Below are 13,935 nucleotides of genomic sequence, written 5' to 3'. Positions count from 1 at the left end.
CTTCCTCCCTCTCTCCCTCCTTTCCTCTTCCCCTCCTTTCTTTCCTTTCTTCTTCTATAACAGCTTTATTGCGATATAATTCACTTAACCACAAAATTCCCCCTTTTAAATGGTACGGCTCAGAGGTTTTTATAACACTCGAGGAGTTATACAATCTTCGCCACAACTCTATAAAGCATCATTATCACAAACGAGGACGTGGAGACTCAGAGGGGTTAAGGGGCTTGGCCAAGGTCACACGGCTGTAGGTGGAGTTGCTGGCTGTGCTGGAGCCCAGGCAGGGTGACTCCGGGCCCACGCTGTTAGCCACGCTGCCTCCTGGACGCCCGCCGCAGGCTGCGGGCTGGACCTCTGCGGAGCCTAAGGGTGACCGTGTCCCCGTGGTCTGGGTGCTTCTCCCTGCAGGTCTCCTGCTGCCCCATGAGCTTCTTCGACACGACCCCCACAGGCCGACTGCTGAACTGCTTCGCGGGGAACCTGGATCGGCTGGACCAGCTCCTGCGGGTCGTGATGGAGGAGTTTCTGCTGCTGTTCCTGGGGGTCGTCCTCAACCTGCTGATGGCCGCCGTGCTATCTCTGTACATCTTGCTCGTAGGGGTCCTCATGGCCATCCTGTGCATCACGTACTATGTGTGAGTGGGTTCTTCTTGCTTGTGGACTGGCTTTGTGAGTTGGGGTGCGACATTGGGGCCAACCTAGACTTGGGTGGTCCCAAGGAGGGCTGGCCCATGTCACCCGCGGTCCTTCTCGCCACAGGAATTTCAAGAGGGCCATCGACGTGTTCAAGAGCCTGGAGGTCTATCACCAGTCACCTCTGGTCTCCCACATCCTCACCTCGCTGCGCGGCCTCAGCTCCACCCCCGTCTACGGAAAAACGGAAGATTCTGTGAAGGAGTGAGTCGTGCCGGCGCGGAGGACGACGGGCCCGTGGGGAGCGGGCGGGGAGGTCGGAGTGGAGCATCTGTACGACGGTGCTCGCGAGGATGTCGGACGTCAGCGTGTAGGAAATGTCTGGGAAGCTGCGGGTGGTGCGCGCTCACCGAGTTAGCGGTGAGAAGCGTCACGGGCTCGGCCCTCTGTCCTGCTTTTTTTCCTTTGCTTCCAAGCAGGAATCTAACCCTAACAGGATAATAAGGAACGATGGCTTTCTAGGCAACAGAATTTCCTTCGGTTAGTCACACCCGCAGGTTTGCCTTAGAATCGCTGGTTGCAACAAACAAACGAGAAACCCTCTGCTTGCCGCCGGGGCTTAACTGTGCAATATGGACTTTCCTGCTTCTAAAGATCCATCAGATACGGCCTGTGCCGAACCACGGTGGGGGACGGGAGACGCAAGGAAATGACATTTTCGTAACGACCTCGCGTCGAACGGGAGACGGCGTGGGAGTGGAGCAGATAAAACGCCACGAGGGTTCAGAGGGAGAAGAGGGGGCCTGCAGCCGGGGCTCCAGGAAGCCTCGGGCAGGAGCTGGCGTCCGAGCTGGCCTCGCGGCCGGACGCTGGAGGAAGCAGCCGGTGCACTCTTGGGAAACCGTGGGTCAGACAGACACATGTGGTTTTCACGTTAACCTTTCTCTCTCAGGTTTGAAAACCCGATCGACATACAGAGCAGCTACCTGCTGATGTTCCTGTCGTCCACGCGATGGGTGGCACTGAGGCTGGAGCTCATGACCAACATGGTGACCTTGGTCGTGGCCTTGTTCGTGACTTTCGGCACTTCCTCGGTCCCCTATTCCTATAAAGCCATGGTTATCAACTTAATTCTGCAGGTGAGGGAGAGACCCCAAGACCAGGGCAGGGCGGGGGTCGGTCTGTAGCTTGTGGGCCGACCCGGGAGATCCATGGGACTCTGATTACGTCCTGGCTTTTGGCCGTGTGCGAGCTGGTGAGCCACGTGCTTGGCCTTCGGACTGGGCCGCTTCGCTCTGTTTCTGTCAGCACTGAACTCGGAAGTCTGTACGTAACGATATTTAGTGGAATCGTAGACTAATTGGAATTGAAGGGAGCCCACGGGCGACAGAGTCCACCCCTCTCATTGTGCAGATGGGGAAACTGAGGCCCACGGGGGGAGGAGTTGTCCGAACGGGCGGAGGGTTAAAAGCAGAGCAGAACAAGAACAACAACATCTGGGTTGTCTGGCTGGTGCCTTTTCACGTCACCATTTGTGCTCGGGGCCAGTCACCGAGTTTTCTGAGGCGTCCGAGGAGGCTGTTGGAAAGGTGAGGGTCCCAGCCCTCCCTGGAGCTGGGGTTCCTGGACTTCACAGAGCATAAGGACGAGGGTGTGTCGCTGAGGTCTGTCCTAGGCCACCATGCTTGGCTCTGCTGGGGTCTCCCGAGAAGCATGCGGGACGCTCCCAGCCTTATCTCGCCTGCAGGCGGGGACACAGGAGCCTTTATCTATCTAGTGGCTCCCATCCCCTGGCACTGCCCCGTGCTCCTGGCCGCACTGGGGCTGGGTGGGCAGCTGCGGTGTGGGCCGAGAGCGGAGGGCGCCCGTGGGATTCTTGCCCAGAATGGCACCCAAGTGCAGGGGTGGGCTCCATGCTCGTGGGGGACCCTCTTGGTTTGAGGAGTCACTTGAGGCCAGAGGCGGCAAGCGGTTTTCAGGAGCATGAGAGCCTGAGCTCGCCCCAGCAGCCACTGGCCCTGACGCCTCTCCTCCGCTCCAGCTGGCGGGCAACCTCCAGGCCACCGCCCGGATGTGCTTGGAGGTGGAGGCGCACTTCACCGTGGCAGAGAGGATTCTGCAGTACATGCAGGTGGGGACGCGGTCTGGGTGCGGGCGGGGGCTCTGGGGCCTCTGCCTCCGAGCCGGGCCGGGCTCAGCCTCTGCAGCCTCCACAAGCCCCCATCCCCGAGGCTCTGAGACCTTCGGGGCCCTTCCTCCCGTCGGCCCCGGGGCCTGTGTATGTCGCCTGGCTGAGGCCCTCCCATTCCACTGGCTCATTCCGACCAGCCCCTGTATGTGCCAGCGTTCCTGGGTGTAGATGGAATAATCTTCCTTTTCTAGAAATGAGAGGTTCACCAAGGCTGATGGTAATAATGATAATAATTGTTGTTACTACTGCTTTTGTTTACGTCACGGTATTTAGGTGCATAGATTTTGGGGCTGGATCACTGGGTTCAGGTCTCAGCTTTGCCACTTGAGTCAGCTGTGTAGCCTGGGGCAACCCATTCTCCTCTGTCCCCATCTCTGAAGCGGCAGGCAGAGATGGCAGCGTCTGCTTCACCGGGCTGCAGCAAAGAGTAAATTATGTGATGTGTAGAGGACATAGCCGTGCCTTGCCCACAGGAGAGGCTCCATGCTATCATACAGAAGTTGTCTCATGGAGTCACAGAGCCATTTTATAAGGTCGATTGGATTATTATCCCCATTACACAGAAGAGGAAGCTGAGGCCGGGCCAGGCTGAGCATCTTGCTCAAGATAACACAGCCAGGGGCTGGCAGAGCCAGGCCTCCTGCCCCTCTCACCCGAGTGGGCTCTGTGAACTGTGGAGCCGCGACTTAACCCTGAGGGGCGCCGTCGTGACACGGCGCTGGCAGTGGGGAGTGGGACCGGTACCCAGGAGACCCTGCTTCTTGCCACCCTCCCCTCCAAACACACCCTACTGTGCTTGGCGCAGAGCCCTCGCCTGTCCACTCACCAGCGGTGTGAGCCGAAGCGAGTCGTCCAGCCTGCCTGAGCCCCCGTTCCCTTGTCTGTGAAATGCAGGTGAAAAGGCCTCGTCCCTCAAGGGACGAGGACAGAGAGAGAACGGTCTGCACGGGGCTCCGAGCAGACAAACACGCCCCACAGGGCTCTGCCACCCTCGCTATCATTATTCTGGATTCTATGTCTCTAGAATCTCACACCTTCAATCAGGAAAAGTTCCCTATGTTAGTAATGAGAAGGCTAGCGATGTGGTTCATCACTCTTTGGGGACGAAACTCTCTGCCCTTCGGGTGAGTGGGGACAGGGATGTCCCTCTCGGGTGTCTTCTGATCCCATGGCCGGTGGCTTGATCACGATCAGGGCAGGCCGGGGCGGGAGCTGGCGAGTCAGCGGGGTGGTTGGAGATGGGGGGTAACCATTGATTTCTTTTTCTTTCTCCCAAAATAAGTTGTGTGCTCCTGAGGCTCCTTTACACATAGAAGGCAACAGCTGTCCCCGCGGGTGGCCGCGGCATGGGGACATCACGTTCCAGGATTATCAGATGAGACACAGAGAGAACACGCCCTTCATTCTCCGGGGCATCAGCCCGACGATCCGCGGCCGGGAAGTGGTGGGCATCGTGGGAAGGACGGGCTCCGGTGAGCCGAGCACCCCACGGACCCCCCGCCCTCGGCTCCGGCCTTCGGGGGCTGGGCCTGTTTTCAGGCCTGGGTTTGCTGGGTGACGCCTCAGGGGTCTGCTGGCCCTCGCTCTGGGCTGGGCCCTGTGCCGGACACTGGCGAGCAAAACCCAAAGTCGCTGACGTCGCGGGGGTTCAGTGGGGATCCTAGGTGTTAAGCAGGTCATTAGTGGGAAGTAAACAAGATGCTTAACTGCAGACCGTGGCGAGTGCCACAGACGAAGGAGAAGGGGGGTGGTCAGAGCACGGTCGGCCGTTGGGGTCCGAGGCCGGCGCCCGAGCCGACACAGGAAGGGCGAACAGGGTGCAGGGGAGGGCGAGGAGTGAAATCTGGGTCCCCCTTTCCTTCTTGCCCTCCCCCCCCTTCCTAGACCCCTCCTCAGCCCCCTCCCCTTTCCGACTCATTTCCTTCCCTTCTGCTCCGAGCACTTTTGGGAGATCTCGCCCAGTTTCACTCCCTCCCACTCTTCGCATTGTTCAAACCCAGTGTTCAGAGACACTCGCCGCGCCCTCGGCCCGCCCTCGAGCACCCCCGGAGCCGCCTCCTCCAGGTAGCCCCTCCGGATGCCTAGAGCTTCCATGGGTGTGCCCTGATGGACTGTGTACACTCATCGGGCATTTCCTGAGCGTTAGGGGGGCAGGCAGTGGAACCCTGAAGGTGGACGGGACACCCGCTGCCACCCGTGAACCTTGACTTTGTCAAGTAGGGCAGAGGTTGATGCCGAGGGGCCTGGCAGGTAGCACTGGGCCTGGGTTGCTGGGAGGAGGGCGAGGAGGGCCATGCCCGGAGCTGGAGGACACTGTCCCCCCTCACGGAAGCCCTACACTCAGTTCCAGCTGCTTCCTGTCTGCGGGGGAGTGGACATGGGGCCAGTGTGGCTGGTCCTACTGTCGCTAGAGAAGCATGCTGTTTGAATTTTTATACATAGGACTTTGGATTTTTAAAATTCTGGCAAAGAACTTAAAAAATAACAGTAACGTCATGTGTGAAACAAAGCCGGGTTTAATCCGGGGCTCCACGCGTGCCCCCCAGTCTCGGCTGCTGGAGAGCTGCTCGTGGCTTGGGGCACCGCCCGGAGCAGAGACTCCAGCCGCCTTCTGCTCGTCATGACACCGGCTGGGCCATGGACGGGAGCGGGTCACGTGTGCACGCCAGGCGTGTCCCGAGCTGCCCAGTGCTGCCCCCAGCGCAGGGTCAGGAAGCCAAGGCCTCGCCCTCTGTCCCCACAGGGAAGTCCTCCTTGGCGGTGGCGCTGTACCGCCTGGTGGAGCCCACGGCGGGCCGGATTCTCATCGACGGCGTGGACATCTGTAGCATCGGCCTGGAGGACCTGCGGTCCAAGTTCTCCATCATCCCTCAAGATCCTATCCTGCTCTCAGGAACCACCAGGTGAGTGCGGGGCCAGAGGTGAGCCTGGGACATGGCCAGGCTCCCGGAGGAGTGCGCTGGAGGCCAGGGCTGCTCTGGAGGCCAGGGCTGGCCTGCCTCGGTTAGCTGGCGGCCGCCGCTCCAGCTTCTGGAACCCTCGTGCCTGCCTGGCCCACCTCATCGAGGCCTTGAAGATCAAATGAAGCCCCGATAAACACGGGGTCGCTCTGTAAACTCTGATGTCCAGACAGAAGCCAGACATAATTTTTATGTCTTAAAACCCCGACGGGGTTGGCCACGTCTGTTTGCTGTCCGGCGTCTGCACGGTGCCTTCCACACTCTCGTGTCCGCAGGCGGTGGGTTCTCTTCCCTCCGCCCACTGGGAAAAGCTCCTGGGGACATTTGGGGCCGGATGTTGGGAACTGCTGGTTTCCGGGGTACACATTCCAGGCAGGGGGATGAATCTAATGCCCCTGTATCGTATATTTATAAATGGTTGACATGATACATATTATGTGTGTACACACACACACACACACACACACACACACACATTGCTCATGCTGACTCGCTTCCACCCGGGTCCCACCTCTGCGGTTGGGGGTAGAGCGTCACCTGGAGCCTGGGGACTCATATCTGGGGAGCCGGTGGCCCCCAAACAAAACTTGGGGGCTGCTGCCTGCAGAAGGGATGGGTACTGACTGGCACCAGAAATGAGCCCTCAAGGGAGCCCCGGGGGTCGTGTGGTCGCCGAGCGCCCCGTCCGTCCCCTCTGGCAGGTTCAACCCGGACCCTTTCGACTGCCACATGGATGAGCAGCTCTGGGAGGCCTTGGAGAAGACTTTCCTGAGCAGCACGGTAAGAGCCCCGAGGCCCGATCGCGGGGTGCTCCGCGTGGTCTGCTGTTGGTCCCGGATCAGACCGCCCCACGGAGGCCAGATGCGCTGGGATCCCTAACTGAAGGCCGATGGTGCCCGGACACCAGCAGTGAGCCAGGCACATTCTAGGCCCAGGAGCGCAGCAGAGGCGGGCGAGGCCTTTGTCCGCCTGCTTCACGTCACGGGAGGTGAAGGCCACCAGCCACGGGGCACGGAGACGCTTCCAGCTGGGTCAAGTGCTGTAGTGGCAGTGACTACACCGACAGACGCCTCAGGGGTGGGGTGGCTCCTCTGCACGGGCTGGCCAATCGGGGCTCCTGGAGGACGGGACATTTGAGCCGAGACCAGATAGATACTGAGGGAACAATGACACGGAACATTCCAGGCACAGGGACTAGGGCATTGCGCTCAGACCTCGAGGTGAGGGGTGAGACCACCGCAGAGGAAGGAAGACCAGAGTGTGGGGGGGGGGGGGGACTGCGCGGACCCGTGACAGGAGGGTTATGAGGGGGACAGGTCGGGCGTCACCGCAGACCTGCGTGCAGCGTCCCAGGCGGACAGGAGGTATGAGAAGTTAGGTCGGGTGTCACGCAGACCTGCGTGCCGACGTCCCAGACGGACAGGAGGGTTATGAGGGGACAGGTCAGGTGTCACCACAGACCTGCGTGCCGGCTTGTCCCAGACGGACAGGAGGGATGAGGGACAGGTCGGGTGTCACCCCGCGAACCTGCGCGTGCCGGCGTCCCAGACGGACAGGAGGGTTATGAGGGGGGACAGGTCGGGTGTCACCGCAGACCTGCGTGCCGACGTCCCAGACGGACAGGAGGGTTATGAGGGGGACAGGTCGGGTGTCACCGCAGACCTGCGTGCCGACGTCCCAGACGGACAGGAGGGTTATGAGGGGGACAGGTCGGGTGTCACCGCAGACCTGCGTGCCGACGTCCCGTCTTCCCTGGCATCACAGATCTCACAGTTGCCCCAGCAGCTGCGGGCCAAAGTGGTGGCAAATGGGGCGGACTTCTCCGTGGGGGAGAGGCAGCTGCTCTGCATCGCTCGAGTGATCCTTCAGAAGCCCGAGGTGAGACTCCCGACGGCCTGCGAGGTCACCGAGGGTGCCTGGGCTGGGGACGCATTGGCCGTGTCCCCCTCCAGTACCACAGGACAATGGCACCATCCACAGGGCTCACTAATGTCACTAACTGCCATTCCACGCGTGTCCCTGGGGCGGGGCTGTCAGCCGGGGCTCCCTCAGACCCTGACACCTCAGTGACGTGGTCCCCCCAGAACCAAGTCACGACGTGCTTTTCTCACGAAAAGCCAAAAAGTTAGAAACTTGGGAATTTACAAACTTCCCACTGTACATTCTTTTTAAAACTTGGATGCAGGTGAGTCTTTTGTCTTCATTAGAACCGAGACTCAGAGGGCAGCTGTCCCAGGGCGAAATCACGTGTTTAAAAAGTTTCATCTGACCATTTCTTGGCCTTTTCCAGATATTTCATGGTAATTTCGGGTATTCACCTACCTGGGCCAGTTAGGAGCAAGCTTTCTCTCACAGTCAGGCAGCGCACACGCACACGCACACACGTGTGCACACCCCTTCACACTCACGATCGTATGCGTACGTGCACACGTGTGCACGCGCACACACCGCGCAAAACGTGGTTCATCAGTGATAAATGCAAACACTGCGGGTCCAGGCACTCGGAGGCGGGGAGCAGGTGTGGGCGGCGTGGGGGGGGGCTTCGCAGGAGAAAGGGCGCCCCCTCTTTCTGAGAGAGCCCAGCGGCGGGGTTTGCTCTGTGAACGGAGCACTTACTCTGCCTCTCGGTCCCGTTTCAGTTCCCGCAGCTGCGCTGGGGCTGCACTGTTTCCCAAAGCAGAGTCCGCAGTTGATGGTTTTTGTCATTCCTGTGATTTTCTCACGACGCCCCCTTTCTAAAAACCGTCTCGTCTTACACAGTAACGTTGGTGAAATCGTGCTTCCTGAGCTAGTTACCTTTTCCTAATGCATGTTGTGAATGAAATAACTACAAACACGTTCAAAAAAAAGGAACGATTACCCGTCTTCTGGCTACGCCGTCTCATGTGCCACTCCGGGCGTGTGAGTCCCACCCCCGTGGGGGACATCGCTGTGCGTTAAGTCAGGCAAATTTGGAAGGCACTTCGTAAAACAAGAGGTTGCCACTTGGGATGTCTTCATTTGCAAGAACTTAAGTCTCTGGACACTAAAAAATAGGTACCTCTTGGTCAAGAGCTGGCATTCTCTTTATAAGATAATGATAACTAGAACTCGAAGCGAGCCTTGACCTTGGTCCAGATTCCCGGCTCAGGGACTCTGTGAATCAGAGGCAGACCCAGGTCCAGGCCACGTCTCGGGGCCCAAGGAGGCCGCCTTCACCCCGCTTTGTGTCCTGCAGATCATCATCATCGATGAAGCCACGGCCTCCATCGACATGGAGACCGACAGGCTCATCCAGCACACGATCCGCGAGGCCTTCTGGGGCTGCACGGTGCTGGTCATCGCCCACCGCGTCACCACCGTCCTCGGCTGTGACCGCGTCCTGGTCCTGAGCAGCAGGAAGGTGAGGGTCACACCCGGGCCTGGGTGGGGGAGGACAGCCGGGTCCTTCCCGACCGAGCTCATCCGTGACCCTGTCCGCTGTCTCCTCCCAGGTCGTCGAGTTTGACAGGCCCGAGGTCCTGCAGAAGCAGCCCGGGTCAGTGTTTGCGTCTCTGCTGGCCGTGGCCCGTTCAGTGGGCTGAGGAACCGCCCGGAGGCTGGCAGCTGGGCACGCCGGCCCCACCAAGCGCTCGGCTGCGAGGCCTGTGGTCTGTGACCTTCTGGCCTAAAAATGGCTACTTCTCCTGAAAGCGGGGCTGGAATGGGCTGAGGTGTGGGTACTGGTGACGGGATGGAAGCAGAAGTTGACAGAGCCCCTCTGTGGCTCCCCAAACCTGAGAGCCCCAGCATCGTTTGAGACTGTCGGGGCAAATGGCTGTGGGCCTCTTTTTAACTGATATGCTAAGTAATTTCATAATGATGTGAAAGCTTGTCCTAGTTTTCTGACCTGTGCAAAAGTATTGCGAATGATACACTGATTTTGTAAAAAAAAAAAATAAAGAAGTAGTCGCGTTCTCTGTTCTTTCTGTGTGAGCTGATATGCTTCAGCTGCAGGGGACAGAGACTCCCTCACACGGGATTCTGGAGAAAGGGACTTTATTGGCTCATGGAACGGAAAGGTCTAGGATCAGTTCTGGGTCGGGTACCAGTGTCGAAAGGAAGCCCGCCTTGCAGACTCGCAGACTCTGCCCGTCTTCTTCGCTCAGCTCCGCTGTCCTGTGTTCGGCTTCCCTGTCCGGCTGCCACAGCCCTGGGCGCACATGTCACCAGCTCAGCACCCCCAGTGACGCGGGCAGATGCTCCAGGGCTAACCCTCACTGGGCTGACTTGGGTCACGTGCTCGGCGATTGAAATACGGTGACCGGCCAGGCCCTGAGTCACAGGAATGGAGGCGGTTGTTTCTCCAAAATAAAGCTGGGGAGCCCTTGCTACATGGGGGGATGGGTATGGAGGCTGGGCAGGCCCCAAACAGTAGCCGTCTACCGTGTGTGTGTTTATATCTGTTTACTGATTGAAGTACATTGTCGATGGGTGGGATAAAATAGTTAAACAGAAATTCTGTAAATAGAAAAGGTAATTATTTTCAATTTACTTCCAGGGAGACCTCATTGCTGTGGGGAAGTATGTTTCAGAGTATCTTTGTTTTGTTTTCAGATTACGGAATCTGATTTTGCCGTAAGAAAAATCAATTCCGTAGGCAAACATTCCCCACTGTGTTTCTCGCAGTGGGTGCTGTGGGTGCAGAGAAGTCCCTGACCCGCGGAGCGTGAGAAAAGTCAGCAAGTAAACGGGGGGTTCCAGACCGAGCGACAGGAGATGGGACGAGGGGCGGCAGGCGTGCAGTCAGAGCGGGCTCCTGGGGGTGAGGCGGCAGTTTACTGGGACCTGAGAAATGGACACGCGCACGCTCAGGTGAGGGGTGCCGGGGCGACAAAGGCTGTTCCAGGCAGAGAACAGCAACCCAGGCCCCCGGGAAGGAGCTGTGACGAGGCCGATGCAGACGGGGGGAAGAGTGCGTGCCCGCTCGTGACACCGGGGCGCCCCTCCTCTTCCTCGCCGGGTCCTTAGGCAGCGCCCGCTTCTCTGCCCGGGGCGCTTCGCGGGTGACGGCCCCCCCCCAGAGGCGCCTTTGGCCCGGTGGAGCCCTCTCCCCTCAGTTCTTGCCTTTCCTTCTCGGGCCCTGAAGACGTCCTGGGGCTCCCGCTGCATCGAGTCACAAGTCTGCAGGGTCGCAGAACCGCTCGTTTGTAGGTCGAAGGTGACTCTAGTCACCTGCCCTGCCCCCTCTCAGAGCAGCCGCAGGACAACTGTGTGTCACCTGTGACAAAGCACTCCGCAGACTGAGTACTGTAGGCCCAGGAGACCTGACCAAACTGTCCTCTAAACAGGGTCCCCAACCCCGGGACGTGGACCGGTACTGGTCCATGGCCTGTCAGGAACCGGGCTGCACAGCAGGAGGTGAGCGGAGGGCCATCGAGCGAAGCTCCATCCGTATCTGCAGCCGCTCCCCAGTGGGAGCATCACCGCCTCAGCTCCGCTCAGGTCATCAGGCGTTAGATTCTCATAGGAGGCACTGGCCCCCGTGCCACAGAGGTTGAGGACTCTCTAAGCCAACAGTTTAGCCGCCGTTGGCTCGAGTTGGCCAGCAGATGGCAGGCTCTTCCCAGAAATGTGGGAAGGTCTCATGGGCCTCAGATGTAGAGCCACAGAGAGTCCCCAGGGAAAGTGTCCACACTGAGTCAGAGGACAGGAAACAGCCCGTGTCCTCTCCATCCCCAGGCCCCCTCCACCTTCGCTCGCAGCCAGCTCTCTTCCCGAGAGGCTGCTCCCCGTGGCTGCACGTTGGAGTCGCCCAGAGTTTGAAGACCACAGACGGGCACTCCTAGACGTCTCGTTTCATTGATTTCGGGTGGACACTGAGTTTGGGGTGCTTTAGGTAATTCTAACGTGCAGCGAAACTTGAGGACCATTGGTTCCAAGTGTCAATAAAGCAGAATTTAAAAAAAAATTATATATATTTTAATGGCATTGTGAATATTTTATTTAAGCTGATAGGTGTAACGAGTTTGTTTTCTTTAAAAAATCCTTTGTATATTTTGGGGCATCTGAATTCTTTGTAATAAATTTTTAATAACTGACATTTCAGAAATACAAAAATAAGTGTAATGAGAGAATGTAGAACCTGTCTCTTCTTATATTTATTTAATGGTTTGCTATTTTTGCATTTTTAGTTACATCCTGGTGGGGAGGAGATCATAGCATTTTTAATGCCCAGGGGACCTAAAATCCCTAACTGTCCCCAAGCACTGGCCTTCTGCCCGGTCAACAAGTTCAACAGAAGCTGCGTGACGTGGTCCACATGACCTCGGGTAGATGTATAGACCGGCGGAGGCAGTAGTCCCACTGGCCCTGCCTGCTCTCCGTCTCCAGGTCTGGACACTTATTTTAAGTGACACCTGCTAGACGGAGGCTCTTCAAGGACAGCCATGTCCTGAGAGGGACCGGGATGGACGGGACAGATCAGTCTTCAGTTTCCTAGGGCACTTCTTCTCGAAGCGGCTCCAGAGGGAGGCCCCAGACCCACGAGGCCCAGACGTCCAGGCCATCGACAACGTCCCACCGGGGAGAGGCTGTCTTGAGGGGCAGGGGCTGGGAGCCTTTTCGGAGTCTGAAGCCTGTCCCCTGTGTAGGGTGAAGGGCACTGCTGACAGACCCAGGCCCCGAGAGCTTTTCCCCCAGGCCGAGCGACCCCAGGGATTCTGCGAGGCTAGGGAATAGCCCTGGGTGACTCCTGAGGGCAGGGGACTCTGGGAAGCCAGTACAAACACAGCAGTGGCGACCAGGGCAGGGGTCCTCACACTTGAATGAGCATGGACATTGCCGGGCCCCACCCCCACACTTCCTGATCTGTAAGCCAGAGGTGGGGCTTAAGAATTTGTCTTTTTAACCATTCCCAGATGTTGCTGGTGCTGCTGACCTGGGGTCCACACTGGGAACCCAGAGGTCGGCCAGGGTGGCTCTGTCCCCTGCGATCCAGCGAGTGTTCGAACCCGCCTTCTCCTGCGATCCGCACAGGTCTGTGTGTCTTTCCAGGGCACCCTTCTGCTCGAGGCCATGTTTTGGTTCAGATCTCACGTTCTCTCCATCACACTGACCGGGGAGAACTCGGCAACACCCCTTCTTTCTGCTGCACGTGTCGACGGCTTCCGGGTCGCCGAGGACCAAAGGAGGGGTTTCTGTACCTTCCTCGGGCATACCTTCTTAACCAGCCTCTCCATTCCCCCCTCCGCCACCCGCCGAGGCTCTGGGCTGTGCGCCACTGTCCTCCCGGGTGGCCCCGTCCCCACCTCCCCACGTGACCTGTGCCGTACAGAGCAGCTCAGTTCTCGCTCTGCGTGTCTTCTGCTGCCGAGCAAGGCCTCAGGGTCTCGGCGTCCACTCTCTGAACAAACACCGTCTTCACGCTGACAAGCTCTGACGCCGGCCGTTAAGATGGTCGCATTTCACCCCGTTATCCCCAGTCCCCAGTCTACGCTCCTGTCTCATTTAAATAGCTCTATGGAATCCAGCTCTGTCAGAGTCAGAAGCCACTTCGGAGGGGGTCGGTCCAGATGTCACTTGGCCTGCGGTCCACGGACACCTCAGCTAGACTCCAGGGAGCCAGGAATTGGATGGGAAAAATGATGACTTTATTTTAATAACTGAAATCTAGCATTTCCATTCAGTATGAGGCAACAAACTATGTTAGTATTAGCAGTTCCTGTGACTTCGCTGATCGAAATCACAGAGATCCCTAAATCTCACTTGTGTGTTTCACTGCTTTGAAATTATAGCAGTCTTTAAACCTACTGCGAGATTATGTTATATAACGCATCGGTATAGAATTATACATGTTACGACATTCAGTTCTGGTTTTTAATGCATATTTTGATAACCCTGTTTCAGTATCATTGTTTTTACTTTTGCAACCCTATGTGCTTTATTTTATGCATTAGAAACACTACTCAGAGGACACACTAGCACGACAAAGAGATCGAGGGCACAAAAATGGGTAAGGACACATCTAGTTCTTTGATTTCATAGAGGGAAACTGAGTCTGGGACAGACGAGGTCCTGGCCCACAACTGCACCATTAGCTTTGCACAGGCTGGTTTGGGACTTGACTGTATGTCAGGGGGGACAGGACAGGAGAGAAGGGACAGGTGAGCAGCAAGGGCTGGGGGTAAAGGCCTC

The 13,935-nt window shown here is 57.9% G+C and overlaps 2 protein-coding genes across 2 annotated transcripts in view; both read left to right on the top strand.

Annotated features, from left to right (window-relative positions):
- LOC120617382 (ATP-binding cassette sub-family C member 11-like) overlaps nucleotides 1-9,708 on the top strand; it is a 36,566-nt gene extending 26,858 nt beyond the window's left edge. Inside the window, 2 exon segments of the mRNA XM_039881085.1 lie at nucleotides 8,999-9,163; nucleotides 9,255-9,708. Of these exon segments, the coding sequence (XP_039737019.1) occupies nucleotides 8,999-9,163; nucleotides 9,255-9,344 (255 nt within the window). The 3' untranslated portion in view covers nucleotides 9,345-9,708.
- Nucleotides 131-9,130, top strand: LOC120617241 (ATP-binding cassette sub-family C member 11-like). Its single transcript, XM_039880805.1, has 9 exons — nucleotides 131-632; nucleotides 757-894; nucleotides 1,583-1,769; nucleotides 2,672-2,761; nucleotides 4,104-4,293; nucleotides 4,761-4,885; nucleotides 5,565-5,724; nucleotides 6,483-6,561; nucleotides 9,002-9,130. The coding sequence occupies exons 1-8, from the start codon at nucleotides 421-423 to the stop codon at nucleotides 6,551-6,553; spliced, it is 1,173 nt and encodes a 390-aa protein (XP_039736739.1). The 5' UTR covers nucleotides 131-420; the 3' UTR covers nucleotides 6,554-6,561; nucleotides 9,002-9,130.
- Nucleotides 9,709-13,935: the final 4,227 nt, after the last annotated feature.

This window comes from Pteropus medius, unplaced genomic scaffold (genome assembly GCF_902729225.1).
Source record: "Pteropus medius unplaced genomic scaffold, Ma_sr-lr_union100, whole genome shotgun sequence".
Lineage (NCBI taxonomy): Eukaryota > Metazoa > Chordata > Mammalia > Chiroptera > Pteropodidae > Pteropus > Pteropus medius.
The sequence above is the reverse complement of the archived record's forward strand: the minus strand, read 5'-3'. Positions and strand labels throughout refer to the sequence as shown.

Excerpts from the sequence above, each read along its gene's own strand:
- LOC120617241 (XM_039880805.1), top strand. The coding sequence starts at position 421 with ATGAGCTTCTTCGACACGACCCCCACAGGCCGACTGCTGAACTGCTTC. Across the intron at positions 1,770-2,671 it reads TTATCAACTTAATTCTGCAG|CTGGCGGGCAACCTCCAGGC; the intron begins GTGAGGGAGAGA and ends CCTCCGCTCCAG. Across the intron at positions 4,294-4,760 it reads CGTGGGAAGGACGGGCTCCG|CACTTTTGGGAGATCTCGCC; the intron begins GTGAGCCGAGCA and ends TTCTGCTCCGAG.